At 41.6% G+C, this 18,009-nt stretch overlaps 2 protein-coding genes across 5 annotated transcripts in view; both read right to left on the bottom strand.

Annotated features, from left to right (window-relative positions):
* mtss1 (MTSS I-BAR domain containing 1) overlaps positions 1-1,522 on the bottom strand; it is a 32,435-nt gene extending 30,913 nt beyond the window's left edge. The window contains exon 1 of one of the 3 annotated variants that reach the window (XM_086041223.1): positions 763-1,522. In XM_086041223.1, coding sequence (XP_085897349.1) covers positions 763-834 — 72 coding nt within the window. In that variant the 5' untranslated portion in view covers positions 835-1,522. The remainder of the gene's footprint in view (positions 1-762) is intronic. The other 2 variants (XM_086041224.1, XM_086041226.1) reach the window with 2 other exon arrangements.
* A 2,543-nt stretch (positions 1,523-4,065) lies between these two features.
* Positions 4,066-17,543, bottom strand: osgn1 (oxidative stress induced growth inhibitor 1). 2 transcript variants are annotated; one of them, XM_086041049.1, is made up of 7 exons: positions 17,352-17,543; positions 12,265-12,330; positions 10,321-10,649; positions 10,147-10,238; positions 9,292-9,491; positions 8,594-8,934; positions 4,066-7,526 (listed from the first exon to the last, which is right to left on the bottom strand). In XM_086041049.1, exons 1-7 carry the CDS (start codon positions 17,455-17,457, stop codon positions 6,963-6,965), a joined length of 1,698 nt encoding a protein of 565 aa, XP_085897175.1. In that variant the 5' UTR covers positions 17,458-17,543; the 3' UTR covers positions 4,066-6,962. The 2 variants fall into 2 exon arrangements, with proteins under 2 accessions (XP_085897175.1, XP_085897176.1); XM_086041050.1 differs by having other exon boundaries at positions 17,331-17,508.
* Positions 17,544-18,009: the final 466 nt, after the last annotated feature.

The following is an 18,009-nucleotide window of genomic DNA, read 5'->3' as shown; positions in this document are numbered from 1 at the left end:
GTTAATTTCTCCTATGGATGAACAAAGTATATCTATTTATTTATCCATATTAGTTGAAGGACTGTGTCCTAATTAGGGCTACAGTAATCGAATAAGTTTAGAATCATCAGATTTGTGTCCACTTGGGGTCACCATCCTCACGATCTGTAGTATTTGTGACTTTAAGTGTGTATGGCTTTAAAAACACCTCTGTCACATTTCCCATTAATTGTTAAAGGTGAAGCTATGTGGTTGTGTTTAATACTCAACGTGTCATTTTTGGGTTGATGTTTAGTTTGACAGTACACTTCAACCGGGAATGGTAATAAACAGATTGAAGCCTAAATTATGGAAAACTGTTCACTATATGCCAAACGTCTACCGGTACTTGTTGTCAAGTAGTTTGAGTTCAATGCCACCAAGTTTACGCTTGCAAGTCAGAGCAAAAAATAGGTTAAACGACGGCTCGTATGTCAAGGGCCAATGTCCAGCCATCCATTTTCCGAACCGCTTAACTGAAAATAATAATAATACCTATAATAATAAATCATATGTGCATCACTAAGTCTGAAACGTAATGAATTTGTTAAAAGTAGTAATCATCTGTTTTACACGTTGCTTGACTTCGAAACTTTTTGCTACTCGCTTTTCTTATAAGGGCCCAACAGTGTGCGTGGAGGAAGCGGAAAATCCTCAACAATGAATGAAGCTCGCCTCTCCTGATGCAGCGATTATTAAAAAAATCTACCAAAACGTCATTTGAATGTAATTTAAACATGATACCTTCATGTCGTTCATGATGAGCTGGAAGAGACCTCCCAAGGCGCTGCATTCCTTCTCTATGCCCGCATCCATTTTCCACACTGGCAAAAAAGGGGGAAAATCCTCCGGGACAAATTTGTCTTCTTTGACAAAAAATAAAAAATTGTTTTCAAATACTCCCAAAGGTAGAATCAATGGAGGCCTGTGGAAGGGGGTTAACGTTAAAACAGCCGGAGGGCAAAGTCCACTTTTTGTCAAATAAACAGCTCCAAAAACGTGCAGTACAAGGAAAAACAGCCACACGAAGAGAGCAGAGTGGCTCTCAGCCGATGCTAGCCGCCGGCCACGCGGATAAACGTCCCGAGAAAAAGCACATTTTGCCGGACTTAACGAGCGAGCTTGCCCGGGAAACGCTGAAAAGTTGGCCGCTCACGGCGAGCTAACCGCAGCTAAGTGGCTAACTCCGCTAGCAACCTGCAACTACGAAGTGTGGACATGGAGCGCCACTTCACCACTCGGTCGCTCTCCCGTCCTTCTATTATATTTCTTCTTTTCTTCTTCTTCTTCTTTTTAATTACTATTTTTTTTCCCAAAACAATAACCACACGTCATCATTTCCCGGCGGTACGTCGATGTTGCCTTGTGACGAGTTTCAGACGCCGTTTCTTCCTCTACTATGTGGAACGGACTGGGAGTCCTCCGAGTCCTACCTCCTTTCCTCAAAGTGAGAGTGTAGTGCTTGTGTTCGCGTGCGCGCGCGTGCGTGCTTGTGTGTGTGTGTGCGTGTGCAATTTTCACGGACTCGCCGTGGTAGTCGCTGCCAATAACTTCTACGTCCTGTCTAAAATGTCAAAATAAAAGCTCTTCAATTGCATCCTCGCCATTAGTCCTTGAACGAAGAAATACACACAAATAAGAGAGGCCATCAGGGTCCAGGGTAGTAATTTATAACCACCTCTCTTGAGCACTACTGAGACACTCCCTCCTTTTTTTCGGGGGAGGAAAAAAATAGTACCTGCCTCTGATTTTAAACTGGCTTCTGTCACTGCAAACTTCAGTAATACACATGACTTAAATGCTCTCTCACACACAATGTATGTTCTCATACACACTACTGATTTTATTCCTTCATTATACACTACTGAAATCTCTTTCACAAAGTACGCATTTTTTTTTCACTTACACACGACTGATATTGCCCTCTGTGGCACAAAATGAAATGTTCTTACACAGTATGCTGATTTAGTTTTCGCTCACACAAACTGAAACACACGCACACACTGCTACTTTTGATTTGCTCATATTCACTACTAGAATGTTCTCATACACACTACAGTATTGACCGTGTTTCAGGATATTATATATGTGTACAGTGCTTCAGCATTATGTATGAGAGCATTTCATTTGTGTGTGAGAGGTAATCCTGAAACACAGCGCTTCATTTAACTACTTACTCATGAATGTTTTTGTTAAACACTTGTGCGTGTTTCTGTGTGCCATTTCACGTCTCCCCGTGTCTCTTCTGATGCTGAAAACGTCGTTTTATTTTGAAGTCTGAGTCGCATCACGACTGAATCCTAATAGCTTGACGTTGCGTATCCGGCCATGGTAGCGGGAGGTGTTTGTTGTGGGGCAAACCAGTGGGGGCGTCCCGGAGGGACGGGGAGAAACATGTGATTAAACAGTCGAGTTATGAGTCAGCCAAAATTCAGTTTAATAAGTCAAAACTAACAGAGTACAGTCAGACAGAATAGAATAGGATAGAATAGAATAGAATAGAATAGAATAGAATAGAAAGTCTTTATTGTCAATGAACAGTGCAGATACAGTGTGAGTGTGTGTGTTTTGCTGAGTCATCGCCTGGCAACAAGCGACTCACGTGTCGCCATGGCAACCGTCGTGGATGTGCTGAATCACTTGGGCCTGCCAAATCCCAGTCTGGTTTCCATGGAAACAGGAGTAATGTCATGTTTTTTTTTCAAATACACTTTAACAAGTGCTTGTTTTTAAAACATTTATTTAGGTATTTTTTTATGTAACTTTTATGTTTAATATGTTTTAATTAAATGGTTATTTAAGTAGTCTTTTCTTTTCCAATATTTCAGCGCAGTGTGAGAGTCACAGTATTCTTATTTGAGTGGTACTTGTGAAAAGTTGAACGACTGCGTGACTTGTTCTGCCTTGTGCAACAGTGACACCTGGTGTTCAAGAATAACACTAATCCATTGATACGCCATTGCTTGCTCATTTTTTCCCCCCTGTGATCATTTGTTTATTTTGAACATATTATTTTATTTTACCAATCAACTAGCAAATGACTGAGAGAAGAAATCAACCCAACATTTTTTTTTCAAGAATATGTTCTATGCAAGCCAACTAGTTGAAACACAACATTCGGATTAATATTGTTTTTGTGGGATATGAGTTAAGGTGCAAAATCCACACCTTTTTAGCCATCTCAGGGGGCGGCCATTTTGTCACTTCTGTCGACTGAAAATGACATCACAAACACTCAGGCTCAGGTAACGACCAATCACTGCTCGGCTTCAGAAAACAGGGGAGCCGTGATTGGTCGTTACTTTTTTTTTTTTTTTTTTTTTTAATTAACCACCTCAACCTGTCCTATCAGGATCACTTAATTCTCGCATAATAATAACAATAATAATAATAATAACAATAATAAAATCATCTTTCCTTATTAAAATAAATATAAATTCCATTAATCCTGCCCCACCAAAATCCCAACGAAATTGGTGTCATGTGTTTTATTGTACATAGTTAAATATAATGTAAAGAATGAAAACGTTTGTGCATCCTGATTAATTCATTGGAGCTACTGGTGTGTGCTACTCGGCCACCAGGAGTCAGTATAATGCAGTCGTGCAGTGAAACGAAGAGTTTCACAATAGTACAGCCAGTGACTCAGTAAACGGCAGTAATGTCTTCTTTTTTTTTTTTTTTACTTTTTCTCAAATTACAATGAATACACATCTCCATTTAAATTGCTATATTATCTCTCTACGTGTGTTGCTATATCATTCATGCTCAAATATAGTTTCTTGAAGCATTATAACACCACCACGCAGATGCTATTATTCTCTTCATGCTTACTTTGACAGTAAACCAAGTGAGACTGGCAATAAACAGCTTGAAGCGTTTTTTTTTTTTTGTTTTGTTTTTTTTTAGTAATTGTTCACAGTCCATAAAACAATCACGTTCAAGCGGCCTAACGACGGATGTCATCTCCGAAAACCCATAAATTGGGTCACTTGTTCCTCAAGCAAACAGTACAATGCAAACAATAAGACACACAAGCGGAACTGGTATGTTTACACAGAAGTGCCTTTAATACACACAATTTGATTGGATAAAAACATGTTCATATTGCAGTACAGATATGATCTTGTGCATATCGAAGTTGACAACAATCTACATTTCATCATTTTGTTAATGATTGCACGAGATTGGAAGGCACCTCTGGCGTGTCTAAAACGAGCCAATTCAGTGTCCGATTTCGCAAAACTAAACATACAATGTGAATAAAATTAAACACAAACACTAATGAGGTGGGATTATTGGGTCATTTCAAAGAAAGTACAAGCATTAATGTGTGTTGTTTTGGCATGTTCGGCCAATTAATCAAATATTGCTGTCGCATAGTGGAACGGCCCAAAAAAGTGGTACAATTCGGAGTGCAAGCAACAGGAAAAAGCCGTACAAAAATTTGGAAAAGATTAACTGAAAAGGTTTGGAGTATTCTTTGGCTTCTTTTTTTCGCCCTATTTTGCTGTGGTGCTCGTAATCATATATGACAACAAATACTGTTAAAATGCGACCTAAAACATCGCAAGCCCAAAAAACAATTGTCGTTATATTATTTCTAATGGGAAAAAAAATCTGAATTGAGAACAACTTGGATTAATTTGTTTTTAAAGCGTGAAATAAATCACCCAAGCTTTATTGTTGTATTTGGTTTGGTTTGTTTATTTTAGGTCGGTTAAGATAACTTCAGTGTCCCACTGTCCTTTTGTCCTCTGACGTCAATGATTGACTTTTTACTTATCATTGGGAAAGTCTCAGTTCTTTTCCAGCTGGGACATAAAAAAAAAAATTCAAGTTATTAAGTGAGGCGTGGCGTCAGAGTGACCAAAATGAAGGGTCCAGTGTTCATACTTTTTGACCCAAGGTCTATGTGGTACGCACACGACATCGTGCTTTCATTTTGGAACCTGATAAAGTAAAACAGTGTTTCAATATTTTTCACATGAAAAAAGCTTCAAGTAAAAACCAAAAAATATTTATACAGAACCCTTAACAGGACACTCAGTCAAGCACTTACATAGTACATTTAAATTTGGATAATTTAGAAAGTTCCTTTTTTTAAAATACCATCAAGAATTGTTTGTTTTTAAAATCTAATAAAATTATGAGTATAGTATTTTTGGATTCCTTTGTTATTATTACCTTGGTGTAAAGATATGTGTGCGCCATCCATTTTACTATGAAGTAACCTAATGAGGTGTCCATTTTGACATGCCAAATGTGCTTCCTCATCTATTAGCATTTCTATATACTGTACACTATCCAATTTATACACAGGGCGGGCATCATTTTTTACAGGTGAATAATGGCAAACAATTTGAGTAAAGCGGAAAGTCATTGGAAGGAAGTAGAGTAAGTCAGAAAGGTATTCGTTTGTTAAGCAAAAGAAATATGGCTATGAAATAAAAGTGTTCCTGAGGGAAAGAAGAAAGTCAGGAAGAAAAGGAAATGAAGGGAACTAAAAAAATAAAAAAAAATCAGAAGGCAAGGCGGAAAAGTAGGTTTATGTGAAGGAAGGAAAAAAAACACCAGTGGGGAAAAATGCAAAAATGTAAAGTAGGTTTCAGCGATGGATGGATGCAAGAAGAATAAAATACTACAGGAAGGAAGGAAGGTCAACAAAAACATGTCAATATGAGAATATTTTTGGAAAGTGTATCCCGTCTATTAGACATATAGTACGTATATGAGGCCATGTAAGTGTCATGTGAACATTGTTTTAGCGTCATATGAATTCAAAACAGTCACGAGTCATTACAGTGTATTGAAGTATGGCTTTGGTCTTGGAAGAATACGGTATATAAATATACAGTATATATTCTTATAATGATGATAACATAATTAAACAGGTATTAAAAAAGAAGGTACTCCAAGTTCCAATTTGGACTGACTTGTTTTGGTCAAGTGACCCGGTTGTAGCAGCGTGAAGGCCATCTAAGGAAGGAAAAGGTTCTTAAAGTAGTACACACACTCCAGATGGTCCCTGCGGGCCACAGCGAGGCAACTTAAGCTGTGCCCCCCCAAAAAGAAAAAGTCACTCAACCCTCACCTACTTTTTATGCTTTGCCGCCATCCTGATACTTAAGTCAGTTGAGGAGCTTCATTTGGACAAAAGTAGTCTTTTGCTGCCATCTGGTAGTAACTATAGACAATTACAGCAACGTATAACCCGTTTAAACATTTTTTAAGAAATGATATGACATAAGTATGCAGTGTTGGGGAAGGAACCATGCGTGCCATGAACAGCAAAAAATTGCGAGCAATTCAAGTCCCCAAACAGGTTCATAAATTCCTGCGGATGCCACAAGATGGCGGCAAAGCGCTGCATTTCTGTTAGACAGGGCGATGGCCACAATTAACAAAATAGTGCTCCTAAGTTTACATACGATGGCAGAATATGTGGAACATTGGATTTTTAAATATGAACGAAATTGAACGGCGACCATTTTTCTTTATTGATGTTTGATTTAATGACTGAGCCATTGTGAAATAATTGAATTTGAATCCCATTCAAAATTAAATGAATGACATTTTTCCCAATCACTCATTTTCTTTCAGAACGCTGATCACAAATTTGACCATATGTAAACCTGCGAGCACAACTTAGGTCCTTGGCGCTAAGATGCCACAAGTTGGCACCAAAGCACTACTTTTATGTTAGCGATGGATTTGGTCCGAGCATGAAAACATCAAATAACGGAGAATAGGATAGGTGAATTTACAAGTAGTGCATGGCAAATATTTGATCGCAAATTAGGATATGTACAGATCACGGATGCCTGGCGAACTACCGCTATGGAATGAAGGTTTAAAAAAACAATAATAAAAATGCAGTTGTTTTTTTCCCTAAGTCCAATTACAGAATGATGAAGGCCATTCCGCCTTCACTTCTCCAGCCGCTACAATCGCTCCACCTCTGCGAGGGTCTGCGCGGCAGCCTGCCTGTCCACCCATTTGTCAACCAGTCCGTCCGAGGACACCTGTGCCCCCACGTTGTCCCTCTCCCTGAGTCCCTTGGCGATATCGCTGGCTATGGCCAGGGCGCCGCCCTTCAAGAAGCGCACAAAGTTCTCCCCCACCAGCGGTCCCATGGCGTACATGCCAGGTCCGTCGGCCGCCACCACGCGGTTGGTGAAGGGGTCCACGTCGATGGGGTTCCTCCGGCAGGTGACGGCCTCGTCCGGGTGCACCCCCAAAGGGCGGCCCTGCTCGGGCAGAAAGGACAGGTTGGGGTGGGCGCCGATCAGTACCAGCGCCTTGGATACTTGGACCACGCTACGCTGGCCCGAATCCGACTGCAGGACGCATTTGCGGTCCGGCCGGAAGGAAACTACGTGGTGGCGCGGGAAGCTGAGGTAGCCGGCGTACGATGAGGAAGTGGAGGAGGAGAAGCGGGGAGGCGAGGAAGGCGAGTCCAGAGGAGACGCAGACTGGTGCTGCTGCTGCATCATCATTTGGTGAACCTGAAAATAGGCATAGGGAAATGTCAGCGGCAGAAAGTTGTGGGTGCATTACAAGGCGCTCTCACTAGGGGGCAGCGAGGACAAAGTACACTTTAAACTGTGTGCAGTACGGTCACGAGTCAAGACCTCCATCCATCCATCCATCCATTATCTGTACCGCTTCTCCTCACAAGGGTCGCGGGAGTCAAGACCTTCCTACAGTAATTGCCAAATTAATGCATTCCATTTTGGAATTAGTCTGGCACATAAAATGTGGAGTAAAAATAAGCGCCAATTAGTCACGCTGCCTCATTTTTAGATAATTTTAGAAAATTGAGGGAAAAAAGTATACACTTCCCTTGATGCACTCATTCACAGCAGATTCCTTTGTTTTTTTATTTGTAATAGATTTGCAAAAAATAAATAATGAAAAAATACATTGTCTTGTTTTCATGATGTGCTGCTGTGTGTAGAACTTTGAAATAAATTGATTTGAAAAAGGGCTTCAAAATAAGCCATTGTGGAAAAAGAAGTGAATACTTCCCAGATGCACTCCATAATCGCAGCAAATTCTTTTGTTTTTTTTTAATATTTTGTAAAATATTTTAAAAAATAGTTTTCATGTTTTCATAACAAGCTGTTGTTTAGACTTCTGAGGGAAACAAATTATTCCATTTTGTAATAGGGCTGTTACATAACAGTCCATACATCTTAGTTTTCTATTTTTTATACATTTGTAAAAAAAAAAATGCTGATTTCATAATAGGTTGTTGTGTGTACAATAATGAGGAAAAAAAAGGAACCTACTGTATTCTATTTTGAAACACAAAAGCAAATGTAGAAAAAGTGAAGTGCTCCAAACACTTTCCGGAAGCACTTCACTGTACGTAAATGTGATTTCTTTGTTTTTAAATTTTAATCCAGGTATGAAAATGTCAAAATACAGATTTTCATGCTGTCATCACGGTCTGTTGTGTTTAGAATGTTGCGGGAAAAAACAAAATCTATTTTATAAGGCTTTCACATACGTTAGTCCTATTGTAGTGTATACACTTGTGTTTTTACAGTTAGTATGAAAACCCTCTCACCTTGTGGTACTCTGGGTAAAGCATCTTGGGCAGTTGGTTGAAGATGAGCCCCGGGTCGGTGACGGCGCGGCGGAAGGCATGGTAGACGGGCGTGTTGAGGTGGTGGGCCGCCAGCACGGCGTCGGCGGCCGTTAGCCCGGCGCCAACCACCAGCACCGGGTCCGAGGACTCGTCCAGCTCGCCGCGGGAGATGGCGCCTTCCAGCTCCCAGAAGGAGTGGCACACGTAGGGCAGCGACTCACCCTCCACGCCAAGGCGGGCAGGGATGTCGTGGGTGCCCGTTGCCAACACTACGTTGCGTGCCAACAAGGAGAAGGGCACCTGCTCCACGGGAGCATCGTCTAGTGAAGGAAAAAAGATGGTGAGCTGCAGATTTGCCTAGCAATTAGTTTAGCAATTAGATTAACATGCTATTACTAATGCTAATATATGCTAAAATTGCTAATGCTGAAGTGCTAACACTTAATACAACACTAAGGCAAAATGCTAATCACCATGTGGCCGGTAAATATGACGATCCAAATGCCAAGTAGTATCTTTAGCTAGCAGCAAATATGTATGCCCATGTTTGGGTTGACTTCCTGATTAAACACCCGCCAAGTCGGGTGATAAAGCCCGACTCTATAATCCAACTAAGACTCCAAACGATGTGCTTTGAAAGTAACTCGACACACACATGGATAATGTCCCTACCCTACCTCCAAGATCCTCCCCCTCTCGGCACTGTAATCCCTTGATCCTCCAGTAGCCGTGAGAGTCGTGGTGGTCGGCGGGCCGCCTGGTGACCGAGGTAACGGTGGTCCCGCAGGCAAAGTTGTGCTCCAGGGACATTTGGGACACGTAGTGCTGGTAGTAGGAGGCGATCTCAGCCGGCGTGGCGCGGTCGTTGCGCACGTTTCTGGCGGGGAAAACAAACACTTGCATTGGGGGCCTTCTTCTACTTTATGGTTTGGATTCTTCTTTTGGTTCTGGCTGTTGTGATGGTTCTGGTTCAAGTCCTGGTTTTAGTTGTAGCTTATGATATTGGTTCCGGTTTTAATTCTGATTCTGTTTAGTGTCCTTATTTTGGTTGCGATTTTGATTTCTTCATCTGCCTGTGGTTGTGTTGCATCAGTTTAATTCCGGTTGTTGTCCTGTTTTGGTTCCAGTCAAGATGTTATCTGTGGCTTTTGGTTTTGCTTCTGGAATTAAACCAGTTCCAGTCAGGGTCTGTTTTGGGTCTTGTTGTGTTTTGTTCTGTTCTGTTGACTCCGGTTGCGTTATGATTTTGATTCTGTTTGGCTTAAGTTCTATTTCTACTTGGGTTCAGATCTTGGTTTTAGTTGTGGCTCATTGTTTTATTTGTAGTTCTTATTAGTGGCCTTGCCCTGGTTCAGATTTACATGCTTGTTTTGGTTCAGTTTCGGGTAACGTAGTAGTTTTTTGTGAGTAAGTTTTGAGGGGTAGGATCGTGTTCCAGGACTTCTACAATTTTCACATTTTCACTATAATTGGTGAGTTCAAGTGATCCTGGTGCTCAGACCCAAACGATTCAGTGTTGGAACGTACTTTACCTTCTCTTGTCTTTCATCCAGTCCTTCAGTTTAAGTCCAGGCAGCTCCATCCAGTTAGCGAGGCTTAGTGTTAGCATGGAGCCCTCCATGGCCTGAAAGCACACAAACGAGGATCAATTATCAGGCAATGAAACCGGGGCGAGGCGTTAACGGCGGGGTGAGTGAGGCACGTACGTGCCAGGCTCCTCCCGGGGGCCCCTTGCCCAGCACCAAGTGCGGCACGGCTCTCTCTGGCTCATAACGCCACTCAAGCGGGGACGTGTGGTCCAGCCCGAAGTCGCTGTCGGGCAGCAGCAGCGAGTCGAAGAGCACGGCCACCGGATTGGACGAACGCCCCTGCAGACCCTCGCACAGGTACTCCAGGTCCTGCTCCAGCAAGGACAGACCGGGTTGCTCGCCAAGCTTGCTGTGCAACAACGCGTTGGGGTGCGACGCCCCGGGCGACAGGTAGGGGGTGTAGCCCGACAGCAGGTATGACAGGCAGATCCCTGAGGGGCCGTTGCCTGGGAAACGCAGAGCGAGGAGTGTGGCGTTTCAGGGCCAGAGATTGGGTGTCGGACGCTTTACACAAACACCTTTTTGTTCTTTCTTCCTCGGATCCTAAACCCTTTTGTGTAGTGCCATCACACTGGCACATGCTCTACATCAGGGGTGTCAAACTCCAGTCCTCAGGGGCCGCCCTCCTGCATGTCTTAAGAGGTTTCCTCGTCCAACACACCCGATTCAAACGATCGGGATCAAGATCAGTCTCCTGCAGAACTTGCCGATGAGCTGATCATTTGAAACAGGTGTGTTGCAGCAGGAAGAGATGGAAAACAGGCAGGACAGCGGCCTTCGAGGACCGAAGTTCGACACCCATGCATACTGTAAATTAACCATAACCTACTAACCCGAGCCCTTAACCCGCTCAACCAAACCTACTAATCCTACCCTTTAGCTCTAACCCTCACGTCAGCCCCCAACATACTAACTTTAAGGCCCTAACCCCAAACCATTAATTCTAACGTCAAACTCTAATCTATTACCGTTGAAACCCTAACTCCAACCCACTCACCTTAAAATATTAATCCCAATGCTAAACCAATACCGCTAATCTCCTCACCCTGGCCCGAGCCCCTAACTACATGCTTTAACCGACTACTTCTAACGCCCAAACCAGTTACCTTTACCTACTTGCCCTAACCCCTACCCCAAACCTTCTCACTCTAACCAACCAATCCCAACCCCCTAACCCGCTCATCCTATCACCTAATGTCAAACCCTAACCTACTAACCATAAACACCTAATCCCAACCCGTTCAATATAATAGAACAATATAACACTTATATTGTTAAAATAAGATATTTTTTGGCACAATTTCAGATGGTGGGGTGCCGCAGGATTTTTTCAATCAAATAAATGTGCCTTGACTCAAAAAGGTTTGAAAAACACTGCCCTAATCCATTCACCCATTCAACCGAATCCTTCCCTAACATTAACACTTAATCCTAATCCCAAATCATATCCCTGAACCACATAACCTTACTCTAAAACACAAACCCAATAAACTACATCTGCTTGCCCATCAATATCAAAGCAGCGTCATATTTGCACAATCAATTTGCCAACATCAAAGGGAACTTTTGGGTCAAGGCAACATTATTGAATTGGAGTTTTGCTGTTTTGAAACGTCTCAGAAGTGCTTAATCACTGGAAACATTTTAATCCCGAGTCATGAATTGGCTAGTCTGAACACATTGCAGCAGAATTTTGCCCCCGTGCGGATATAATCAAACATTGGCAAATGGATCACAACGAACAAAACATTTTTTTATGTTACTTATACACATGTAATATGTATAGTATACCGAAAAACATGGAAACAGCATCCGTTTAAATTTACTCAATTGATGGATGCAACGCAATCTTTTTTTAAATTTTTTTTCTTGAAATCAATTTTATCGCAACAATTCAAAATGTTTCTGAACAAAATTAAACCTACGTATTTGCATTGTGTTGATTTGAAACACCGTAATTGTGTTCGGTGCCCACCTGGAACAGGAAGTCAATCGTTTGCATAAGTGTGCGCGTGTGTGTATTTGTACATGCAAAAGTGTGTGTGTGTTGTTTTCCCTCACCGATGATGACCACAGGCAGAATGTCTCCCGATACCATTTCTTTGTCGTGAAGCGCCATGTTGTCGTCTGCGGAGAAAGAACAAGCAGATAAGACTAGGTAGATAGGACGCTTGTCTTTTTTTGTCACTCCATTACGATCACTTTTGTGAGCTCGGTTAGAAACTCAAACAAGCACACACGTATACGCCCACAAATAAACAAACGCAGATAAAGCCACACACACACGCCCACATACGCACACACACACACACACACACACGGAGAGGCTACGTGATAGAGCTCATGACTCCTGTCATCGGCCGCATATTTAAACCTGGCAACATGACTCCTAGGAAATGAAAGAGCTGCGCCAACACGTGTGCGCACACATACAAACACGCCTTGGATTGCAAACTATTTAGCAATTTATTGTAAGATATTCTCAGTAAAATACATGAAACATGGAACTGCTGAGCCAATTTGAACACTGTTGCTCATGCATTTAACATTTTTCTCTTGTTTTATTTTTTTAGTTTGTTGTAAATACAATGAAAATTTGTGTAATAATTCATTTTTATTTACAATCAAATGTATTGTATACATTCAGTTAAAGGTGCGATGATTAAGTGATTATTTGAGAACTAATTGATTATCAAATTAATTAATTATTGACTAATTGTTTTCAGACCTAATTTGCTTTAAAATTGTCCAATTCCTCGGAATTTCAGCCTCTAAAACATAATATATATATATATATATATATATATTTTATTCTCTAGTCCTACATGAGAGCAGATTTAGTAAAACGTTTGCTAACATCTGCTTTTAATAAAACAATCATCACCATGTTTACCAATTTTCTGACAAGTTATGGGCCAAACCAGTAACTCCATCTGAATCCAATTATGTTTTTGAAATAATGTCAGGTTTTCTTTTATTAAAATAATCATTCATTGCAGGCCTATATTAAATAATTGGCACAATCAGTCAAATGAAAATGATGGAAATAAAGTCTTGTCGAAAAATACTCTCATTCATTCATTCAAATGTCCCCCGAGCACAAAAGTTTTGCCCACCCCTGTACTAAGTCAACACGGCAGCTGTGACGCACCGTGGAAACTACATTTAAGTGGCAGGGCATGCTGGGAAATGTAGGCCGGGGTAAGCAATCTGCTGAGTCATGCTGACTTGGCCGGGCAAGATCATGCAAAGTTGCAAAGTGACGACAAGTTCAAGTGCAAAAAAAAAAAAAAAAAACAGAAGTGAAGATTGCAGCCAAGACGAGAACAAACCACCGCCGTATTGACGGGAGTGGACACACACGACACAAAAACACAGACACTAGAGTGGTCATCTCTCAACCAGACAGTTGTGGGTTCGATGAAGAAACACACTTGACCAGGTCCAAGTGTCCTTGAACAAGATGTTGAACCCCCTGTTGCGCCTGATGATGTGGTGTCAGTAGGTGAATGAGTTGTGTGAGTGTGTGTGCGTGTGCGTGTTTGTTTAAATAGAATGAATGAAAGCCCATTGAGCATTTCCTCCAAACCAAACCACCGCCATGCAGGCAGGGAGAGGGGGGGAAGGAAAAAAAAAAACAAAAAAGGGGCGTGCGATTGCATAAGCACTTGAAACGGAGCCAAGGTGGGGGCCTGGCCAAAGGGTCCACTGGAAGGAGCCCATCTTGGCTGCCATTCAACATCCTCCTTCTTGCCAGCTTATATAACAACTCAGTTCCACCTGGACCGCGCTCAAAAACATAGCTTGCGCACCCCGGCCTCGCCGTGGAAACGACTTCGGCAGGCGGGGGGCGGGGGGCGGGGTGAATAGGACAAAAGACACTTTTTACTGGTTGGGAGGAGATGTGGAACATTCCACAACATATTCAGTACATGCCGTTTGCATTAGACGTAAGATGTGACTTCGTCACATGCTTCTCTCGGTTGGACGGCAGAACTTTGCCATGGCAGCCAAACTCCCTTTTCATTCTATATTTTAACACTACAAGCAATTTTAACTAAATAAACAAATAAGGAAGTGACTTCAAGTGGCCTTCCGAATCGGTGCACGAAGGACAGAAATTCGCAACATCAAGTTTGTCAGGAAGGCAGCGCAAGTGGCCACTTTGAGTCGAGACGTATGATTCCACATTGTTGGTATTGTACACCTTCCAGAAATTACTTCTGATTAGGGCTATACGAAATTGGAAAAATAAGCAATATGGATGGAGCCAATAGAGATATTGCCAGTTTTTTTATATAGTGTGCAGCCCTACTTCTGATCGTTACTGTTTTCCTCAGCAGGATTCAGAAATTGGCATCATCCCTGTGTTCGGGAAGGCATCAAAAATCCACTACGAGTTTTCACTTTTTAATTTTTTTTTTTTTTTTCCAAATAAAGGTTTGAGGGGTTTTTAATTTTCTGGAGCGCAGCCAGTCCCACCATGAGTTGTTCTGTAAGTTGGCCACATTGGAGGAAGAATTGCCTTTAAGAAGCATTTGCCCCGTTTTTTTTTTTTTTTTTTTTTTTTTTTTTACTTTCCAAGGCCGCACCTCCTCAGCACGCCGTGTCAAAAACCTGCTTGACACACCAAAACACAGCAGCAATTACCGTATTTAGGTAATAATGACCTAATTCACTAAAAGCAACCATTGTACTTTTCATCATGAGGTTGAAAATGTGTCCCTTCTATTTTTTTTCAATAAGGCAACATAGCATTTTTACTTTTTGGCGAGGAAATTTCTGTTTCGGAAAGACTGCGCAACACCACTATGACTCCAAACGTATGACTCAGAGTCCTCATTGTTGTGATTGTAGCTTTTTCCGTAAATGACCGATGAGGATAAGCGGTTCGGATAATGGATGGAAGGATGGATGGACTTCTTTGACTGGCTTCCTGACGGTTTGGGGTTATAGCGTGAGCAGTTTGTCATTTCTTTCCTCTTTTGATAACACGCTTAGACAAGCCATCCACATTAGTGGAAGAGTTTCCTTTGACTGAAAAAGCGCTTTCACTTTTTGAACTAACCGAGGCCACACCTCCCCGGCGTGGCTGGCTGGGTCCCAACTTGTTCGGCAAACCTCAACAGCGCAAATGAATTGTTTACCAGCATTAAGACATTCACGAGCTAAACTCATTCAGGTGCTCGTTAGTGGCGCTTAACCCATCGGCCATCCAGACGGAGAACCAGATTGGAATTATCTGCAGATGAGACCATAAAGCACCTGCTGGCGGGGCTTCTGTGTACAAACAAACACAGATGACTTTTCTTTTGACTGTCAGGAGATTTGTCATGATGCAATCTGACCGACTGATTTTTTTTTTTTCTTTTTGGTCATCTTTACGATGCAAATAACTTGCAAAACCAAACCACTCACTCAATGATCATTTCCTTCTCGCCACTGTGCTGTGCATTTCCATCATTCCTCTATTAACAGTAGAATTTGTCCTTGGGGGTTCTTTTCAACTGAACATGTTTTCTTGGAATTGCTGTTGACTTTTCAGCCTTGTCTTCCCCCCCCTACGCTATCCTCACACACACACCTGCACGCGTGATACAAAGTCATGCAAACTAGTAGCCGCACCTTTAAAACTTGCAAAGTAACCGTGCAACTAATTAACTCACTGACTGAATCGCTCATTAATGGACTTACTGAGTAACTGGCTGGATAACTAAATAACCGTTTGACTTAAAAAAAAATTGCTAGCTCACTGACTGAGTAACTCTCCGACTGACAAACTAAGCAGTTCACTCACGGACCAAGTGAGACACTAACTAGCTCACTGACGAATGGACGAACTAACTGAGTCACTAACCAGCTCACAGACTAATGGACCCATTGACTTAACTAAATAACTGACCAACAAAATGACTAGTTGGCCAAGAGACTAGCTAAATAAATGACCATCAGACTGACTGAGTAGTAGCTCACTGACTGACTGACTGCCTGCCGTGCCAACCAACTAACTAACCAAATGACTCAATTACTAGATGCCAAACTGAATAACTAACTGACTTGACTATTAGCCGAAAACCTAAATGACAGATTATCTGAATAATTGACAAAATGGACTGACTAACATATAACTGAATGGTTGACTGACTGATTAAATGACTGACCAACTGACTAGTTGACTAAAGTACTAACAAAGTAAATGACTAACAGACTTGGTGAATAACTAACTGGTTGACCAACGGACTAACGAAATGATTAATTGCCTGACCAATTAACTGACTGAATTGATGACTAACGGACGAAGTAACTAACTAAGTGACTAACAAACAAGCTATAACTAACAGACTGGTTGACTTAAGTACTAAAGGGACTTAAGTAAATTGCTGCCTAATCGACTTAGTGAGTAACCAACTAAATGGCTGACAAGCCAACTAACTAAATTCATGATAAACTGACTTAGTGGACTGACTTACGGATTGGTTGACTAACTATTAACTTAAATAAGTGACTGGCTCCCATGCACTAAAGTCGTTGGCATCTTGGCTCCGTTCTCGTCATTGTACCACTAAGTCACATATAGCTTGCCCTTGACACACTTGTAGTAAGTAAACAATAATCTTTTTTTTTTTTTTAAAAACAGGCATTGTAATATGATGATTTGATTTCATAATAGTTAATAATAATAATATTCTTATTAATTATTATTATTATTATAAGTAAAATGGTGGCCGGCGTGAAGACCAGAACCAAAGATAAAGCTGCTGATTCATGCATGTTGGGCATATTGAGTGCAATGGTACCGTGATCCAAGTTACATAATCATTACATCATGTACAGTACAATCAAAAGCACTTTCTTTCCTCTCATTTAAATTGGCATACGTCACGTGCACGGTTGTGATAGTACACTACATAATTTAAAGTGATTTTCATTTGTTAAAATAAATTAAATGGAGTATTTACTTCGAAAAGTGTGTTAGTAGGGTGCGCGGGGGTGGTGAGTTGCACACTAACCGCTCACTCAAGCCTCACGCATGCGCATAACCACAGAGGCAGAAACGCCATTGTGTGGGTTTCTTGCGCATGCGCACTCCACAAAAGCCAGCCATCACAGTAGCAATAATCACTCACCGGTATTTCTCGGTCACTCACTTTCTTCTACTTTTTGCACCACAAAGAAGCGACGGTGTTCGTCTTCTAGACTCCCCGTCTGGTCAGTCGCTCGTCTACCGTCTCGTTGCTGGTCTTTCTTTGACATGGACGACCGGCTGGAAGGTGGCGGCTCGCCACCTCACATTCACACATTATATAGCGCCATGAGCGGTCGTGCCGCTATCCAATCAGCGGTGAGCTGGGTGCCGCGCTCCGCCCCCCACCCGTTGCCATGATGAATGAAGATCGTCGATAATAAAGAAGATACTCCACCACATTGTGAGGTGGGGAGTGATTTAAATTGTAATACAGTACAGTATTATGTTTTTTTCCCTACGCAACATGTGAGCCCCCACTCAAAACAAATTTACAAAACAAACTCATCCCCCAAAAATGCTGCACCCCGAAAAACACACACACACGCATATATATATATATATATATATTGCAATGGCAAAATATATAAAATTATATATTATATATTATATATATTTTCTCTAACTTCCCGAGAATAAAAATTAAATGTTTATCAATCTTGTGTGATCATTGAGATTTGTATGCGTCCCTTTATATGACAGCCGTGTCTAGCAATTCTGTCAATCAGAGAAAATGGTGTCTGGAGCAATTTTTTTCATTCCAAAAATCCTCAAAGTATTCA

The sequence above is a fragment of the Filicampus tigris genome, chromosome 9 (assembly GCF_054856515.1).
Source record: "Filicampus tigris isolate MCC_2025a chromosome 9, RoL_Ftig_1.0, whole genome shotgun sequence".
Classification (NCBI taxonomy): Eukaryota; Metazoa; Chordata; class Actinopteri; order Syngnathiformes; family Syngnathidae; genus Filicampus; species Filicampus tigris.
The sequence above is the reverse complement of the archived record's forward strand: the minus strand, read 5'-3'. Positions and strand labels throughout refer to the sequence as shown.

What these genes read in the sequence shown, in the direction of transcription:
- osgn1 (XM_086041049.1), bottom strand. Translation starts at nt 17,457, where the DNA reads ATGTCAAAGAAAGACCAGCAACGAGACGGTAGACGAGCGACTGACCAG. An exon ending in CCCCGGGAGGAGCCTGGCAC is followed by an intron (nt 10,239 to 10,320) that starts GTACGTGCCTCA and finishes GTGTGCTTTCAG; the next exon opens with GCCATGGAGGGCTCCATGCT. An exon ending in AGAGGGGGAGGATCTTGGAG is followed by an intron (nt 8,935 to 9,291) that starts GTAGGGTAGGGA and finishes TTCCTTCACTAG; the next exon opens with ACGATGCTCCCGTGGAGCAG.